A 19,122-nucleotide genomic window follows, 5' to 3' on the forward strand; every position below is an offset into this window, starting at 1 on the left:
ATTTTCTGTTTCATTTTTTTTTTTGCACTTTGCAGAAGTCAGAAATATTACAGCTCAGGACAGAATCTCACAGTCCCTGGGCTCACTAGGACACCACAGGCGAGCATTAGGGAAAATTGGTCACCACAGGGTACCTGCTTAATTCTTCTGAAGCTTGCTGGAATTATTCTGGTAGTGGCAGGTTCTGTAGTCATTGACTGCCACCATGTGTCCATAACTGGGGTTTGCAATAAGCCCAATTGCCTCTGCTATCATGGTTCTTCACTAAGGAAGAAGAGGAGCAGAGAATTGCTGGCTAACATTTTGGATTTAGAAGATACAAGAAGTGAAAATAATGAAACTGTTTACATCAGTTTAACGTGTTATTTCTCAAATGATCATTTTGATCAGTCAGTTGGACCTTCTACCATACTAGAAAATGTATGAGATCATCTGAATTATTCATCCTGAAATGTTGTTGTCTCATTCAGAAAAAAAATAGTGATGGTTTCTATTTGAATTGCATCTTATCTCTATAGAAACCCAATTGAAACAGCATTAAAAGCAGCTGTCGGATGATACCTCTGTGACTTTTTCCTCTTCCTTTTCCTCTAACTCAGGGTATTGCTGGCACAGATGTGGCTAAAGAGGCCTCAGACATCATCCTGACAGATGACAATTTTACAAGCATTGTCAAGGCAGTGATGTGGGGTCGCAATGTATACGACAGCATCTCCAAATTCTTGCAGTTCCAATTGACTGTCAACGTAGTAGCTGTGATTGTGGCTTTCACGGGTGCTTGTATCACGCAGGTAACTGAAGAGAGGGGGATTTTCTCTATGGGTCAGTGCTAAGAGTCATGTGGCTGTTTAGAAAACAATTGATTTATTGCTTTGAAGATATTGTGGGTTTAGTAAGCTGAGTGCCTTTGTCTAAGAATATGAAAATTGTGATATAAACATTCTTAAAAGGATTTTACTGGATTAAAAGATGATTTCATTGCTGGGATGGGTTCATCTAATCTACTGTTTCAGCTGTCGTCATCTGGATGCCTCGAGCCCTGGGGTGGACAACTATTCAGCATCCAGGGCTACATAAAGACCTCACTGAAATTCAAGGACCACCTCATCTCTGCTATATTAAACACAACCTTTTCAAAATTATTTTTCATTATTTAGATTATTTCTAATTGCTCAAACCATTGTTCTCATTTTGCTTTAAAATTGCTCCACATGTCTTGAAAGGATGTGAAGGGCACTGAGCAAAACCAATATTAATTTCTGTTTCCCACAGCCCCCGTGGCTCATTCTTTCTCCACCCCCTTCCCTCCCAAGTAACAACCAAAACTAAGAGAGATTGAGGTCCCATTGTTGTTGTCCTCAACCTCTGGTAATTAATCATCAAATGATATTTACAATAGAAACACTATTTCATTATTTTGTTGTGCCCAGTGGCCTGCAGTGACTGCCCTCTTTCACATTATAACAACACTAATGAATACATGACTTAGGAAATGTTGTTTTGATTAAATGCAAACTGGGATTCCGAAAATGGTTTAAGACTGGAACGTTCTGCTTGCAGAAAAAAGCTTTAGGAGGCATGTGATCTTTAGCTGAGCAATCGATTGAGTCTAAATATTTAGTAGTTAGCAGTATTCGCTTAATAATATTTGATTGCACTGTGACCATCCCTGTATTATTTTTAACAGCCCTTATTGTGCTTGAACTTAGTACCTACCTTCTAGTTCCACATAAAGGAGGCTATGAAAAAGGACTAGGCTGAAGTAAAGAAAGTACAGATTTTATCTACTTCCAACTCCTTGAATTTCCCATCATTTTTAAAATTCAGAGTCTTCCAGTACCCTGTAGAAAGAGATGAATGAGTTCTGGAAGGGGCTGAATTGTCAAGGAGGAAAAGCTTATTAAAGGATACATGTGGAGTGGACTCCAGATGTAATCTATTCTAAACATTCTTCTGTCTTTGCAGGACTCTCCTTTGAAGGCTGTCCAGATGCTATGGGTCAACTTGATCATGGATACCTTTGCCTCATTAGCCCTTGCGACAGAACCCCCATCAGAGTCCTTGCTCCTGCGCAAGCCATATGGCCGTAACAAGCCTCTCATTTCCCGCACCATGATGAAGAACATCCTGGGGCATGCTGTCTACCAACTCACCATTATCTTCACACTACTTTTTGCAGGTGAGAGTCATAGGACGGGAAGTGTTGCCTTTAGCAGGGAATGGATAGACGTAAAAAAATGTGGTTTGAAAGTCTAGGTTCCAAGTCCTTTCTATCCTGCCGTTTCCTGTACTTTAATTTATTTATTTGTTGAAATATTTATAATATTTTTGCTCTCCTCAAAGGCAGGCTTCCAAGGAAGTAATCAACTGTTAGATTACTCAGCAGCAGCAGTAGCATGATCTTATGTACATCCTATCTTTTCCCCAGCTCTGGGACTCAAGGCAGCTTACAAAAATTAAAACATATACAGATAGAAATTCACATCACTGAAATAGAAATACAAAAATTGAGCATATAGTAAACTAGAGATGTAATTGAAAGCAATTAAAAAAAATCATTTATATCTCCATGACACCTGCTAGTTGAGTAATGTAGCATATAGGCAAGATAATCAACCAAGGTTCCTTTGCCAGAAGCTCTAGTAAAATGAGGGCGTTTGTGAATCTGATTCTAACACCTTTGGTAATGGAGAATGTGAGGAACAGATGGGGAAAATGTGTACCTCCAGTTTCTCTGTAGACAATATCTCCATTTGCAGTTGTGAGAGATTAATTTCATTCTTGAAGGGCAGTGAGCAGCTACAAATGAAAAATGCAAGGTGGGCAGTAGTCACAGGAAACATGAATTTTTGGCACAGGCCATAGAAACACGCATTAGCTTTGGCATTTACTATTTTTGTCCTTCATACTGTGAGCCAAAATAGCATCTTTCAGTTTCTTTGGAATCAATAAAGTGATGTCATTCCAATCAGCTAATTAACTGAATATCTCTAAAAGATACACTCACTTTATAAGAGGACATGTGAATCCTTGGATTTAATTTAAAAAAAAAAACATGTGCTATTATGCATTTATTGGAATCTAGGATATTTGTAGAATTTGTCCTGAAAATAACCTCAAGAAAAAATATTTCAGCAGCAGACCACAATGAATATGGAATCATGGAATCATAGAGTTGGAAGAGATCACATGGGCAGTGTGGTCCTTATGGGTCCCAATTAATTCAGTGTGTCTTTAAAATTCTTGTATAAAACTTACTTTGGCTTCACTTTTGAACCACACATTGTTTAAAGGGAGGAACCATTATTAGTCTCAGCCAAACATTTTTTTTCTATTGGAAGCCAGATTATACTTATTTAAACTGAGTTTTTCATTTCTAACGAAGCAGTGGGCAGGATACTGACAGAGACAACCTTGGGATCACTGTATTTCTTTTTCCTGCGTGTGCCTTTAAACTTCTGAATAAAAGGCAGAAATTCCACAGAGACACAACTTTACCCATGTATATAATAGCAATAAGATACCACACTCCTCCCCAAGTTGCTGTTTGGACATGCTGTGCCTCTATGGATTTTTTGCCTGTTTGCATAGCTCTTTAAAAGCACAATGCATGAGCTGAAGTATGGAATGCAAGATACTTTGGCAATTATCTTTAGATCTATCTATAAAGTATTATATAATCACACTAGCTGTGCCCGGCCATGCGTTGCTGTGGCTAGGACTTTATTTTTCTTTTCTTTTTGTATGAACATAGAGGCTTGGATGAGAGGTTGTGCTGTCAATTTTTGAGGTTGTGGGATGTTTAGTTTAGTTGTTTTGTCCGGTGCCGTGATTCCATTACCCTTTTATATATATATAGATGTAGGTCTTCTTCTGAATGCACACAGACTAAGTTGTCATCAGCATATTGGAGTTCTATAACAGGGATATATATATAAAATACACACTAGCTTTGCCCGGCCACACGTTGCTGTGGTTTATGGGAATCCTTTGTTAGCCAGGTGGAATAGCAGTGAATAGCCTTGCAGCCCCAAAGCCTGGCCGTATTATGGAGTAGCACCCTCAATCAAAGAAGCCTGGCTCCTTCCTTTGCAGGGGAATCCTTGTTTGGCCAACTTGAATTGCACTCAATAGTCTTGCAGCTTCAAAGCCTGGCTGCTGTCTACATAGGGCCATCCTTCATTGGCCAGGTTGAATGGGATGGAGTAGCCTCGTGGTTTCAAAGTCTGGGAGTTTCCCACCAAGGGGAATCCTTTTTTGGCCAGGTTGAATAGCACTGAATAGCCTTGCTGCTTGCAAGCCTGGCCGCTTTCTCCCTTGCGGAATCCTTGGTTGGCCAGGTTTAATAGCAATGAATACTCTCGGTGTGGCAGGTACGAATGCTGCAATGAGCCACCTTGATCAGCATTTAATGGCCTTGCAGCTTCAAAGCCTGGCTGCTTCCTGCCTGGGGGAATCCTTTGTTGGGAGGTGTTAGCTGGCCCTGATGGTTTCCTTTCTGGAATTCCCAATTTCCTTTCTTTCAGAGTGTTGCTCTTTATTTACTGTCCTGGTTTTAGAGATTATATTGTTCAGTATTATTGTACTACAGTAATTATTTCATATATATTTATAATCTTATATTATGTGCTTAGAACTGGATTATATGAGGCCCTCCTACACAGCTGTATAAAATCCACACTGAACTGGGTTATATGGCAGTGTGGGCTCAAGATAATCCAGTTCAAAGCAGATACTGTGGATTATCTGCCTTGGCATTTTTGGTTATATATCTGTGTGGAAGAGCCTTGAGTCTACACTGCCATATAATCCAGTTCAAATCGGATAATCTGTATTTTATAGGCAGTGTGGAAGAAGCCTAAGTGAGGCCTAACTCTGCCTGTCCCCTGGGTGAGTGGGTTGCTAGGATACGAAGGGGGCGGGGCCTAAAGGCAGCAGGGCCTACCTTTCTGACTGGCAGTTAGGGGGAGAACGGCTCTTCCTCATCCTCTGTTATTTGGACTATTTTTCTAGGTTTTTTTTTTATTGAAAGACACAGATTGGATGACTATGTCTTTTGTGGACAAATTTGTTTTGATTTGATTCAATGGTGGAAGAGGCCTAAGTGAGGCCTAACTTTGCCTGTCCCCTGGGCTGAGTGAGTTGCTAGGAGACCAAGTGGGCAGAGCTTAGCCTTCTAACTGGCAGCAATTGGATAAAAACAATTATTCCTCTCTCTAATTAGGACTTTGTTTTTCTTTTCTTTTTGTTGTATCAACCTAGAGGCGTGGATGAGGGGTTGTGTTGTCAATTTTCGAGGTTGTGGGGTGTTTAGTTTTGTTGTTTTGTCGGTCGCCAGGATTCCGTCACTCTTTTATATAGATAGATCATAAAAACTGCTATGTGCAAATAGAAGAAAAGGGTTGTTTTTTTTTTGTATTTTTCTTCTTTTCTTATAGGTGAAAAGTTCTTTGATATCGACAGTGGCCGGAATACTCCACTTCACTCCCCACCGACTGAGCACTACACCATTGTCTTCAACACTTTTGTCATGATGCAGCTTTTCAACGAGATCAATGCTCGCAAAATCCATGGTGAGAGGAATGTATTTGAGGCCATTTTCCGGAACCCCATCTTCTGCACAGTGGTGCTAGGAACCTTTGTTTCTCAGGTAAATGAACTGGATTAAAGGGACAGGGGCAGAAGACATGAAAGGCATGATAAAACCTGAAGAAGAGGAGAGACAATGAAAGAGGGGGAGATCTATCAAACATTCTTGCTAGACACCATTATTGTGTTGTGACGTTAACTGAATATCATCGATTCTCATAAAGTTGACAACGATTCCTATTTCACAAGAGTATTATCACAGCAGGAATAAAATGCTTGGATATTAAGGTTCATCGTCATGCTCTTCGTGCATCAGGTGATATACATGTGCAAAGTCACATTAAGAAATCTTGTTTTAGAAATCTTGTTTGAAGCCTGAGCAATTTAGCAGAAAACCCTCCCTTTTACAATGCAGTTGTTTGAATGCCATGTAAGCCGTCTCCCCATGAAAATTGAAGTAATTCGGTTCCAACTGAATTATTGGGATTGTTCTACCTCATCATGTAGAGACCTGCATTGCTCAACATGGAGGTTTTTTTAACATCACTACATGGTCCCATTTTGTAAGTTACATCTTATTTGAGAGCTCTAGTTTCTCATAGTCCTCTCTCAGGACAATATTTAAATTTATGTTATGTCTGAAGTCAGAAAGTTTATTGGTCTTGTCCTTTTGACTCGAATTTGAACATATTTCAGTTAACTACCAACTAGACAACAATGTTGGTCTTCTCTAGCCCATCCATCAAAAATAGTCTCTATGCTTATTATCAGTAAATCATAACTTGACTTGCCTGTGTTTCATCCAGTGTATCTAATATAAAAATATGGATATTTCAATGTTCATTTGAGTAAATGGTCCAATTAGATACTCAATCCGTTTATAATTGCACTAGATACAGCACTTTATCACCATTTCCTCACCTTCAGGCTCACTGTGTTTGTTGAGATTGCTCCTCTGCCCCGGCTTTGATTGTCCTGTATATCTCAGGAGCCCTATTAAGAGTCCTACTCAATCTACCCTCCTTATGTTCAGTTTTACAATTGTTTTAAGTTTTAATTGCTTGTTGATATTGTTTTATGTTTTTATGTAGTTATAATGTTTTTAACTCATTGATCTGTATTTTAACTGTTGTTGTTGGGCTTGTCCCCATGTGAGCCGCCCCGAGTCCCTTCAGGGAGATGGAGGCGGGATACAAAAATAAAGTTATTACTATTATTATTAATATTAAAGTGTTATAAAGGACAGGTATTCTAGGATTTGTGTTCAATAAAAACTTTTATGCTGCATTAATGAAGGGCATACAAATATTTTTCCCTCAAATGCATTGGACTATTTTGAAAAGATTTTTAACACATCCTGAGACTCAGCTTTTCTTTTTACGTGTGGTTCTGAAAAGCCTTTTGTTCTTGCTGCTGTTGATTCAGCAAAATGTGCCAGTGAGGGTTGTGTTCTGTAGATGGAGCATTTCAAAGAGCAAAGATGTGCCAAGAGCAGGGAGTTTTGGTCCTATCTTGAATATTACATTTTTTTTAAATGTAGCAATATATAGTTCTCTACCCCCCCCCCCACCCACCCCCCACCCCCCATTTTTCATTCCCAGCAGAAAAATATCACTATCTTTTGGATCTTAGAAGGTCCTTGGTCATTTATAAAAATCAGACAGAATCATTTTGTAAACCAGTGCGCTTTTTTGTTTCATACCAAGAACCTCCTGGGTTTCTTAATTGGTTCTGCAGCATGTTTTTACAAGGATTGTACCGTATAATCCTTTATACCACTTAATAAAAGCACCTTCTCCTGACTCACTGCACCTTCATGCTACTAGAGCTATAGCTAGAGTCATTCTTATCTCCATAATCTATTAAGCAGCAATATTGTTCCAGATATTAACCTTTGTGACATGTGACATGAACTCAAACTAGTGCTTAATTTGGCATAGTGATGTTATTGTCAGTACCGTCTGCGAGGCACCTGCCTTCCTCCAGTGTGTGTGACATACAGAAACATGATGGAATAGGACAGTTACTGTTCAGGCAGTCATTTGTGCATTCATACAACCCACTGTGATGTCTCCTTCTCATTTCCAAGAATCATGCATTGGACCTGAAGAACTAAGAGGCTTGATGGTCTTCTCCCAATCTCTTCTATTAATCTCTGTGCTGGATTGAGAGAAGGAAACATGATTCCTTCCCTAAAAGAACTGACTTTTCTCAGGCCCATTAATCTTCACATACAAAAGAAGCAGCTCTGTTTCTCTCCAGGCTCCTGCAAGAAGAAATTCAGATACGTGGTAGATGGGTACATCAGTCTGTTGTCAGGGAGTCACCCTCAACTCTGCAGTTTCTTTTACATATAAAGCTCTGGCAGGAAGGGTGATGTGCTCTCTCAGGATGACTGAGTAGAGTTAAAAATAGCTGAGGACAGATTCTTCCCCCATGACACTTCTCCTACTGGCAAATACTATGGACTCTTTCCATCTGTCCTTCCCAGATGAAAACCAGCCCACTGCAGTAGCTAAGACAACCAAGCCATCTGCAATTACTTCATCTTTTCCTGAAGCTCTGCTTTCGACTGCAGCAGTTCTATTTCTATCAGGCTTCAGTGACATTCTTTGCAAGAAATTAGCCAAATCATCTCAAATAAAATCTCTTCATCATTTTTCTGACAAATCTTACCCCTGACCAGATGTTCAAATATGACACTAAGCTACCTCTAAAGTAGTTCCATCCCAGTTGCAGCACTTATGTCTAAGAGAGAGAGTCTTGTCTTCATGCTCTTTGAGGTTCCCTGAAAATCAGAATAACCAAAGAGCAGAAGCTGCCCTGCACAGAGGCATTTTGTGACTCTTCTTAGCTTCTATTCTGTCTCTGCTATAGATTGGTCAGCATTCACCTGAGACTTGGAGTTGAATTGTCTCAGCAAGAAAACCGAGAACATAGTAAAGCCTTTCTACAAGTGATCTCATAAGCTCCTTCAAGCATGAAGCTAAATTCTATACCTTCACTGCAGTTGTGGAGATATGCCCAAAAAAAGCAAGCCTGACCACTGTCATTTCGTCTGGTCTACTATTCTTTGGGAAACCTTTGGAGATTGTCCTCATAAGAACCAAGGAAAAGATGAAAAGTCTGATGATTTAGACCCAGGTTTAGACTCTTAATGGGGAAAATATTTTTCCCCCTCAATTTAATACTTTAAATATGGTAAAACCAGTCTCAAGTAGAGAACAGATGTGGTAGTATTAGCAATATTAAACCTCTCCTCTGGAATTTTAAAAAAATGATTAGCATTTCTTTTCTCTGAAAACTGGATCATTTTGTGATGAAATTAGAATCAAAACTAAGAACCCAAAGAGGTCCTGAACTTTATACCAAATATAGATCTGACAGAAAAGAAAATGGTCATGCATAGTTTCCAATGTGATGTGGTTTTAAAGAAACTTTGTGCCCATTTTTCTTCCAAGTAGGGCATGCTCTAAGAAACAGAAATACAAGATACTGAAAAAGTTTTGGTAGTATATTGAGTTGAGAGGCCTGTAAAAATCAGTGAGAACATGGGTGGGCAGCCACAGAGGGTGCAGATGCCAATTTTCTGCCCTTGAGACTCCCAGGATTGCCAAACAGAGATTCTTTTTCTTTTTTTTTCTTTTTTGAAAAAAAAACTTTTTTGATATTGAACTCTGATTGAGAAAAGTCAGCAAATGTTGGCAAAGCTTCTTTTTGTAGCTTCATAGTATTAGTAGCTATTGTTTATATGATTCAAGACTGATGTATGTTATACACACACACACTGTATTTACTTGAATCTAATGTGCCATCAAATCTAATGCACACCTCAATTTTCAAAACCCTGAAACCAAAGAAATTATTTGCTGACCAATGTAATGTGCAGCAGCAAAAGATGCACTCTTGGTTAAATGGCCATTACTGTTGCTGCTTGCTTAGAATTCCTTCTGTAAAAACTTCTGTATTACAGCACCAAAACTTCCAGCAATGGAAAAGAAAACCTTGGGGTGCATCTATGCTGTTGAATGAATCCACTTTAACTATCTTGGTTCAATACTACAGAGTCATGGAGGAGTGTAATTTTACAAGGGCTTGAGCCTACTCTGCCAAAGATTCCGGATGCCTCACCAAATTACAAATCCCAGCATGGCAAAGCATTGATATATGGCAATTAAATTGTAGACGAAACCCCTCAAATAGAAGCTCCAGGTGCTCCTGAAGCAGCTTCCCCTATTGCTTTGGCTCAGGGCTAAGATTATTGTATTATGTAAATAGATTTGAGCATTAGATTTAATACAGTATATCCAGTGCATTCCATCCCTTGACTAATGCAGGCTCTGCACAAATGTAGCTAACTAGGGCGCGAAAAGGATTGCGCACGAGAGGGGCCATTGAAGGGAGGGATGGGAGTTGTGCTGTCTGTGCTCGGACTGGCCTTTGGCGCAGGCGCAGATGGAGCATTGGGGGTTTTGGGGGTTTTTTGGCCCCATGGAGGTTGGAGATGTGTAGTTTGTTTGTAAGAACGTAGAGACGTGGATGAGGGGTTGTGTTGTCAATTTTCTAGGTTGGGGGGCCTTTAGTTTTGTTGTTTTGCCTGGTGGAGCGACGCCATTCTCCTTTTATATATATAGATTGATCTAGTCTGCCTTTCCATGGACATATGATACCTCTTTGGCTTTGGTTGATGGGAGTTGGATTCAATCCCATCTAGATGGCATCAGTTTGGAGAAGACTGGTTTGAGGAATTTGTTCAGGGTACATGTTTCAGAAGTAATGATTGTATGAAAAATGACACACCTACTGAATTTTGTTCTTTTGAACCACTGTTGAAATTGTAGTAAAAATTTTCTTTTTACTCAGTCACCCTAGTAATTAGTCTTTCCCCAACTGTAGTTTTACTGATGCCTTCCTGACAATGCTTTTTCCTGAATATGTTTTTTTCTTTATTTTGTTATACTATAGATAATCATTGTGGAATTTGGTGGAAAACCATTCAGCTGCTCTGGGCTCACATTGAGTCAGTGGTTCTGGTGTATTTTCATTGGTGTTGGAGAGCTGCTTTGGGGCCAGGTAAGCACTTGGATATTCATCCTCTGATGACTCAAACAATTTATCCCATTCCTTGTTAAAGTGGTGATGAGATGAGACCTTATGGTTAACTTTCTTTCTCTACCAAAGTAGGAAACTGTTCACTCAGTGAGTGAGACAGTGGCAGTGGTCTCCATCTTTTTTCTTTAACTCCTAACAAGTCATAATCAATCCCTACATTGGAAGCATGACCAATCTTCACACTGACAGTGTGATGAAGACTTTAGTTCTGAATTTTTCTACTGATGCTTTTCATAGATAAATATGGTTTCTATATTATTGCTTCACTAGAGTTTGATTAACTGTCTTAAATACCCTAAATTTATCAAATATTTTCTAACCTTTGAAGCTTAGAGGGTAAGCATTGGTTAGTACTTGGATGGGAGAGCACAAATGAATATTATCTGCTGTAGGCTTTCAGAGAAAAGTACTTGCAAAATCACCTCTGAGTATCCCTTGTCTAAGACAATTTGTAAAATTTATGGGATTGCCATAAATCCACAGGTGACGTAAAGGTGCACACACAGAGTTTTATTTTGAGGCTGTGGATGAGTTACTTTCCATCTCTCTTTTCATCTGGTCATAGACTAATCAGAATTTCCCTATGAAGCATATGAAGATGCAATATGCTGAATCAGGTTACATCTCCATCTAACCCAATATTGCTGATTAACTGGCAGTGGCCCTCTCCAGATCTCAAGAAAAGAACTTTCCCAGCCATAGTAATCTGATTGCCTTTAATAGATGTAGGCTGAGATCTTACAGCACGGGCTAGAACCTCTCTTAATGCCTACTCCGTGGCATTGCAGGCAGCCAGAAAAACTTTCTCGACTGCCCGCATTGCGTCTGCAACAAACAGACCAGCGGAGTTATTTCGGGTGGTGGGGGAGCTCCTCCATCCTTGTGATTGGGGGGGGGGGCTGCCCCTGACCACCTGACAACTCGATGCGGCAAGATCGCCCATCATTTTGCAGACAAAGTCACTCGGCTACGCTCTGACTTATACACCAGCCTTAATGCAGTATCTGTGGAGGTAACCGAGGCACCTGCTTGTCCAGTGTTAATGGATTTGTTTCGGATTGTCCACCCTGATGACGTTGAGGGGATCCTTGGGGCTGTGAGAGTGACCACATGCGCTTCAGATCCTTGCCCATCTTGGCTAATAAAACGTGCCAGTGGGGGGTTGGCAAATTGGTTCGTGAGGATAATAAATGCCTCACTGGATCAGGGACCTTTTCCATCCACCTTAAAGCAGGCATTTGTTAAACCGATCCTGAAAAAGGCGTCACTTGACCCGTCGGTACTTAACAAGTACCAGCCAATTTCGAACCTTCCCTTCTTGGGCAAGGTTCTGGAGCGGGTGGTCGCTTCACAGCTCCAGGGGTTCCTGATAGAGACTGATTATCTGGATCCATCACAGTCTGGTTTCAGGCCCGGTCATGGTACGGAGATGGCTTTGGTCGCCCTGGTGGATGACCTCCTCAGAGAACTCGACAGGGGGAGTGTGACCCTGTTGATTCTCTTGGACATCTCAGCGGCTTTTGATACCATCGACCATGGTATCCTTCTGGGGCGGCTCACCGGAATGGGTATTGGGGGCATTGCTTTGCAATGGCTCCGCTCCTTCCTGGAGGGCCGCTCTCAGTTGGTGAAGCTGGGAGACACGTGCTCGGACCCCTGACCATTGTCCTGTGGGGTCCCGCAAGGTTCTGTTCTGTCTCCCATGCATTTTAACATCTACATGAAACCGCTGGGAGAGGCCATCTGGAGTTTTGGAGTTGGGTGCCATCTCTATGCAGATGACATTCAACTCTACTACTCCTTTCCACCAAACTCCAAGGAAGCCCCTCAGATCCTTGATCGGTGCCTGGCTGCTGTGATGGACTGGATGAGGGTGAACAAGCTGAAACTTAATCCTGACTAGACAGAGGTCCTCCAGGTCAGTCGTAAAGCTGATCGGAGCATAGGGTGGCCGGGAGGGCTTTCGCACAGTTAAAGCTTGTGCGCCAACTGCGACCATACCTCGTGAAGTCTGACTTGGCCATGGTGGTCCATGCCTTAGTTACCTCCAGGTTGGATTACTGCAATCCACTCTATGTGGGGCTGCCTTTGAAGATGGTTCAAAAACTATAATTGGTACAAATATCAGCAGCCAGATTAATAACGGGAGCTAGTTATAGAGAACAGTCAACCCCTTTGTTTAAACAGTTCCATTGGCTACCAATAAATTTCTGGGCCCAATTCAAGGTGCAGGTTATCACCTATAAAGCCTTAAATGGTTCAGGGACCTGCCTATCTTCGCAATTGCCTCCCCCCTACAAACCTACACGGACCCTAAGATCATCCGGAGAGGCCCTCCTCTTGCTCCCACCCGTCTCAAATGCGGCTGGTGGGGATGAGGGAGAGGGCCTTCTCGGCAGTTGCCCCTCGGCTCTGGAACTCTCTCCCCAAGGAGATCAGGTTAGCTCCTTCCTTGCCCATCTTCCGCCGGGAATTGAAAACATGGTTGTTCCAGAGCGCATTTGAATGAATAGGCCCATCAGATTGATATCGGACTATTTCTCTGTGTTTACAAAACTGTATGGCATTTTATCACCATTTCTTATTCCATATGATATAGCACTTTAATGAGCCTGTCCCCGTGTCTCTCCTCTATTTACTCTGATTTTATCTGCTCAGATTTTAAAGTATTGTTTTATTATATTGTTTTGTTTATAGTTGAAATGTTTTATTTTTTCTGTTTTAATGTTGTGTATGTAATGTTTTGCTGTGTCGTTGTTCGGGCTTGTCCCTGTTGTGAGCCGTCCTGAGTCCCTTCAGGAGATGGGGCGGGATATAAGAATAAATTTTTTATTTTTATTTACCGTGTACTTCTCCTCTCTTTTCCCTTCTGCCCCCCAGTGTGACCAACTTTTTTCCATAACAGAGAGTGTCCCCACTGCCTGCTCATTAATGGTTGCAGAGAGCAGTGTTTTGCTGAGTTTTTACAGCTGGGAAAAGACTTAAATCTTCATCTTCCAGATCTTTGACAAGAAAATATGTGCACACTGAAGAATTCATAAGATGACATTATCCATTCTCCCAGCTACAGAACCATGTCTTAGAACTGCCATTTTCCTATGGATGTATGCTCTGGCATGAAAAGGGCCAGTTATATGCAGGGAGGAATTATTGTGCAAAGAAGTTTGATATCTCCTGGCATAATGACTTATGGAGCTTATATGTGGGTATAACAGGAAGTTGTTCCTGCTACATATCACCAAGAGGATCACTATTAAAAAAACTCAAATGAATATACCTGCTTACCTTCAAGAAAATGAGTTTAACTGGGATAGTTAAAACTTAGGCTTCATAGCAGAAGTTAGCCAGTTTTGTATTGTTAGCTTATTTAATTGAGTAGGTATGGGAATCAAGCATGACCTGCAGTATGGCATGTGCTCATTCATAAATAATTTTGTCCCATTTCTCAATTAATCTGAAATACATTAAAACATACACATACCACAATACTTGAATGTGCTTCTTCATAAATGCACATATAACTATATGCATTTTGGTATTTTTTGAACTGAGAATGCAATGCAATATTTTTACAAGTTAATGGTTCATTTAAAAATATGTTACAAACTGAAGCTTTGAGAATCTGTATTTTTATGGAATAACTAAACAGCACTGAAAATGCATTAACCCCATTGTGATCCCTAATCCCTGTGGAATAGCATGTTACTGTATAAAAAAGAAAAAGATAATTCTGTTTCATTCTTCCTTTCCTTTCAGGCATTTCACATTTTTACCATTTCAATCAGACAGCCATAATTGTTCTACTTCCCAGTCTTTCTTTTCTCCCTTCTTTTGAAGACATAGATGCACATGTAATAGAAGCAATGAATAAGAAATGTGTTGAGGTCAAATATATCATGAATACATATTCTACAACTTTTCTTTGAGTCTGTGAATATGCTAACAAGGGTTTATGGTGTTGAAAGATAACATTTCCATAGGTGGTGTACACAAACCAGTTCACAATCTTTTGTGCACACACTCACACACAGAGATTTGCCAATCTTTAAGATAGAAAAAGAGAATTTAGGAAGATGGGGTGGAACTGATGAGGATGAGACATCTGTATGAATACCAGGGATCCCATTTTTTGATATATTGAAAACAAATTAGAAAAACAGGTTAGAATAGTTACATAATGTATGCCTCCACTTCTAAATATATTCCACAATAATACACTTCCTCTAAAATTAATGATTACTAGTTATTTCAACTGTGGGTTATAAATATTTAAAATGAATTCCCATTGAAAAACCATATAAATCATGCATTATGTGTTTGATATAAATTATGGTCTTATTGATTTGTTTAATTAAATAAAATATGTTCTGACATTAAGAGCCTGGTAGGAGACAGACTATAAAAGAATTCAGTAAATGAGTAAATAGAGACATCATCATGATATCTAGCACAGTTAGGATGACGTGGACTAAATGTACAGAAGCACTGATGGGATGATGGTAATAGCATGACATACGATGAAACGGAGAAGCAATATCACACAAAGCCCATAGCAAAAAGGAACTAATCTTAGGTGTCTCATTTCTTTATAGTTGATCTGCACTGTTCCAAACAGTCAACTGAAATTCCTGAAGGAGGCAGGACACGGCATTACCAAGGAGGACATGGCAGATGAGGAGTTGCCTGAGGGTCTAGATGAAATTGACCATGCTGAAATGGAACTTCGACGGGGACAGATTCTGTGGTTCCGAGGCCTCAACAGAATACAGACTCAGGTAAAGTGCTCAGTCCTTCTCTCCTATGGGGTTTGAACTGCTATGACCAGTGTTATCTCCTGGCTGAAAGGGATCCCATTCCAGTGGAGGTCAGAGCTGCTTGTCCTGAAGGGGAAGATGATATTCATGTTGCCAGAGGATCTGGAAGGCCACATGGCTTGACCCAGTAGCCTTTGTGCAGGTGCAGCTAGACAGATGCAGGCAGTTGATGAATTTCTGTAAGCATCCCTGATTGTTTCTTAATTGAACCTCCTCACTCCTTATGTATAGTAAAATATACCATTCCATGCCAAATTTTTCTCCTTGCATCTTCCAAACTATGCCTAGGTTCCAAACCGTATTGGAGCTCTATTTTCCAAACTGCAGAATTTCTTAAGATTCACTTTGTTTGCCTTCAGGTCATTGGAAGCCAAAGGAAAGCTCTAGGAAGAGAAAATCCATTTGCTCTGGCACAGAATTTCTGTGTAAATCTTTGCCTCTATTATCACAGCCTTTAACATTGAAACTGGGTTATACTGTTCCTTGTGGAGGACATTGCAAAGGGGAAGAACAAGCTGCTAGGGATCAAGGGAAACTGTTGGGCAGCATGTTATGGTCAAAGAGGAATAGTCTGCCAAAACTATCATTTATTTCTTATGGAAGAACCAACGCGCAGGTATGCCTGCTAACAACAATTTCAAATGGTTTGAATAAATTCTGTTTGCTCAAGAAAGACTTAATATTGAATAATCCAGATGAAGGCAACGTGAACATTAATCATTTCTTACAGAGGAGTGTGGGCACTAGGGTCAGTTATGCTTATGGATATGAATCTCATATTATCAAATCCTAGTTTTCCTAGTTACATAAACTTTTGCTTCAGAGGTAATAAAACACATTTCGACAAATGCCAACCTGGCACGCTTTCAGTAGTTTTTGTGATGACCCTGAAATGCCAATCAACTTCCTAAATATCACATTTTCATCAGGTTTGTAGTGTTGTCCGACCTGAAATTGCCTACAATGAGAACAACAACAGATTAACTTTTGTACTGGAAAAAGAGCAGCCCAGTTGTGAACCATTCATCTGTACAATCGCAAACTGTCCAGGTTGTTTGGATTGTAGCTTGGTTCTTTTAGAAAATGTATTTATTTATTTGCATCCTTTATATACCGTCTTCCTCCACTAGGGGACCCAAAGTGATTTACGACATTATATACAAATAATGAATATGGTGTTAAAATGATCAAACCTATAGGATTTAACCCATTCCAAGTAAAAACAGATAAAAAACATCGCAAGTAAAAACAGTTAAAATCACATAAGGAAGCCTAGTGGGACAAGGACAGGACTTGTTCTTCACTTTTGTAATATTCTTTTTTTGAGGGCTATGTAAGTGGAATTCAAAACAAAAGAAGCCAAAGGGGCATTACACAGTGATTCTGAGATTTGATATTCCATTCCTGAAGCTTATGATATCTGCCAGACAATGAGATATAGTGAAAACAAAAAGATGCTTGCTTCGGATAATGGGAAAATCCAATTTATTATCAAATCATCCATTAATTTAAAAGCTGACTGGAATATCCTGGCCTTTAAGACCTGTTTAAAAGCAGACTAATAAGAAGGTAGGCATAATGTACCCTAACTCTTGTCACTGCCAACCTAATAGATGTTACTGGCAGGCACATGATATCTCTGTTGCCAATGTATGACCCAGCCAGATATATTGAGACACAGGTCCTAAGCTTTGATTCTTTTATCTGAGATCAATTATTAAACTTTATCACTGAGACCGCTTTAACAACTGATGGCACCTTGTATTATCTTTATCACTGTTATTATTTTCCTGGACAATGTAGCTCCCCTTATGGTATGAAACCTGAACACAAGTTATTTACTTTTTAAAAAAAAGAAATAGAATAATTAGGTCAATGGGAAGACAGTATAGTGATACATTGTAATGCCAGTCTTCCCAGCACACAAACAAGATTGATACAAGGCCACATCATATATACATCTCTCATCACTTGATTGCTTTTTAAAACAACAGAGCATGCCTTTGCTATTACCCACCTGCACTGGTTTTATTTTGCATCCTCTCAGGTTCTAGATTGTTTATAATAGAAAAATACTAAGCTGATTTTTTTTCTTGATTTTGGAGCATGAATAGAATCTAATTGCTTATTGAGGGTCTAGATTTTTTATTTAAAAAGACAACACACTTCAACCTGTATCTAAATTGATTGGTCTTCTTTAGGGACTACATTTAAAGTAAACACAAATACATGTATTAACTTAAAATCTTTTCCAAAAGTCAACACATAAATAAAATATTACCGGTATATTGACAAATATCAGGCTAGTGTTAGATTACATGCATACTATTAATTAAATCAACAGCAGAAATTATGGGAGTTATTAATACACACTCTTTCTCCAGTAGTTAGACTGATCAGCAATAAAAGAAGATGGTCTCTTTTTATTGGTTATACATTTCAATAAATGATCAGAAATAAGGGAGTCCCTAGCTAAAAGGATACCATGCTGGTTGGGGTTTTTTTGGGAGGGGGAAGTGGAGAGTTATGTGACGGGTGGAATGGAGATTCAGATCTTCACTGAGATCTGGATCTCAATCTGGAGCCAAAAATTTCAGCCTTAAAATTATTTCCATTTCTTTTCTCATCAGAATTTTTCAATAATTGTTCATCTTTTTCAGCTCCTAAAACCTGAGATCTGATGCAAATTGTTGTACAGTACAACCCCTGCATTTGGGGGGAGGGGGGAATTTATCCATATAATTTATCAAATATATGCTCTCTATGTGTTTTGTAAGTCCAGTGCAAATCTATGGTATTCATGGGCCAGATGCTCTTCATTTGACTATGGCTCACTATTATCCATGGTTTTGAGTATTTATGTAAAGTACAGAATGTACCCCCACAGACATTGGGATCATATTGTAATTCTTTAAAATGTCTGCGCAAAGGAGCACCCATTCTTCTATATTTTAAATTAGAGAAATGTTGTCCTATTCATTTTTAAAGCCCTGGTGTCATTTATTTATGTATTTATAAGTATATTTTATTTATGTGCTGTTCATTTGCAAATGATTATAAGTTAATATATACATTTGTGTTTACTTTTAATGTAGCCTTTGAAGAAGGCCAATCAGTTTATTTACAGGCATCGGGTTTTTCTGAAGACTGAAAATATGTGTTCTGCTGATGCATTTTCTTTATTTTGTCTACTGAAAACATACTGGGATTACATCAACCTACCCAACTTGCTGCTTTATGGATGTGTTGAACTCAAAATCCTAATATTCCTATTGTCTCAGGTTAATGCCTCTAGTCCAGCACATCTGGAGGTCATTTAGTCAGGCAAAGCTAGACTACATAGCTTTAAAGCCATTTCCAGCATGCAGTAAGGTCCTAGCAACCAGGAAGGTTAGGTAGCAGTGATACATTGAAACATAGAAGCAGTTTTAGGAGTACCTAATGTCAGGTAAACATCACAGAAATTAGCCATTTTAGTTCAAGTGTTAACCCCTATAACAGACTTCAAAAACAAGGAAATAATCTTAGATAAACACTTGCTTGACACCTGGCCACAAGCTGTAATGTTACATGTTGAAATTGTAATCTATGCCACCATGAGAGTAAA

The 19,122-nt window shown here is 39.5% G+C and overlaps 1 protein-coding gene across 6 annotated transcripts in view; it reads left to right on the forward strand.

Moving 5' to 3' along the window:
- The window catches only part of atp2b4 (ATPase plasma membrane Ca2+ transporting 4), a 207,218-nt gene that overhangs the window by 169,416 nt on the left and 18,680 nt on the right, over window positions 1-19,122 (forward strand). For all 6 annotated transcript variants that reach the window (XM_062978509.1, XM_008109671.3, XM_008109670.3 and 3 more), the window contains 5 exons: window positions 600-791; window positions 1,966-2,179; window positions 5,439-5,650; window positions 10,555-10,662; window positions 15,294-15,476. In XM_062978509.1, coding sequence (XP_062834579.1) covers window positions 600-791; window positions 1,966-2,179; window positions 5,439-5,650; window positions 10,555-10,662; window positions 15,294-15,476 — 909 coding nt within the window. The remainder of the gene's footprint in view (window positions 1-599; window positions 792-1,965; window positions 2,180-5,438; window positions 5,651-10,554; window positions 10,663-15,293; window positions 15,477-19,122) is intronic.

Source organism: Anolis carolinensis, chromosome 4 (genome assembly GCF_035594765.1).
Source record: "Anolis carolinensis isolate JA03-04 chromosome 4, rAnoCar3.1.pri, whole genome shotgun sequence".
Lineage (NCBI taxonomy): Eukaryota > Metazoa > Chordata > Lepidosauria > Squamata > Dactyloidae > Anolis > Anolis carolinensis.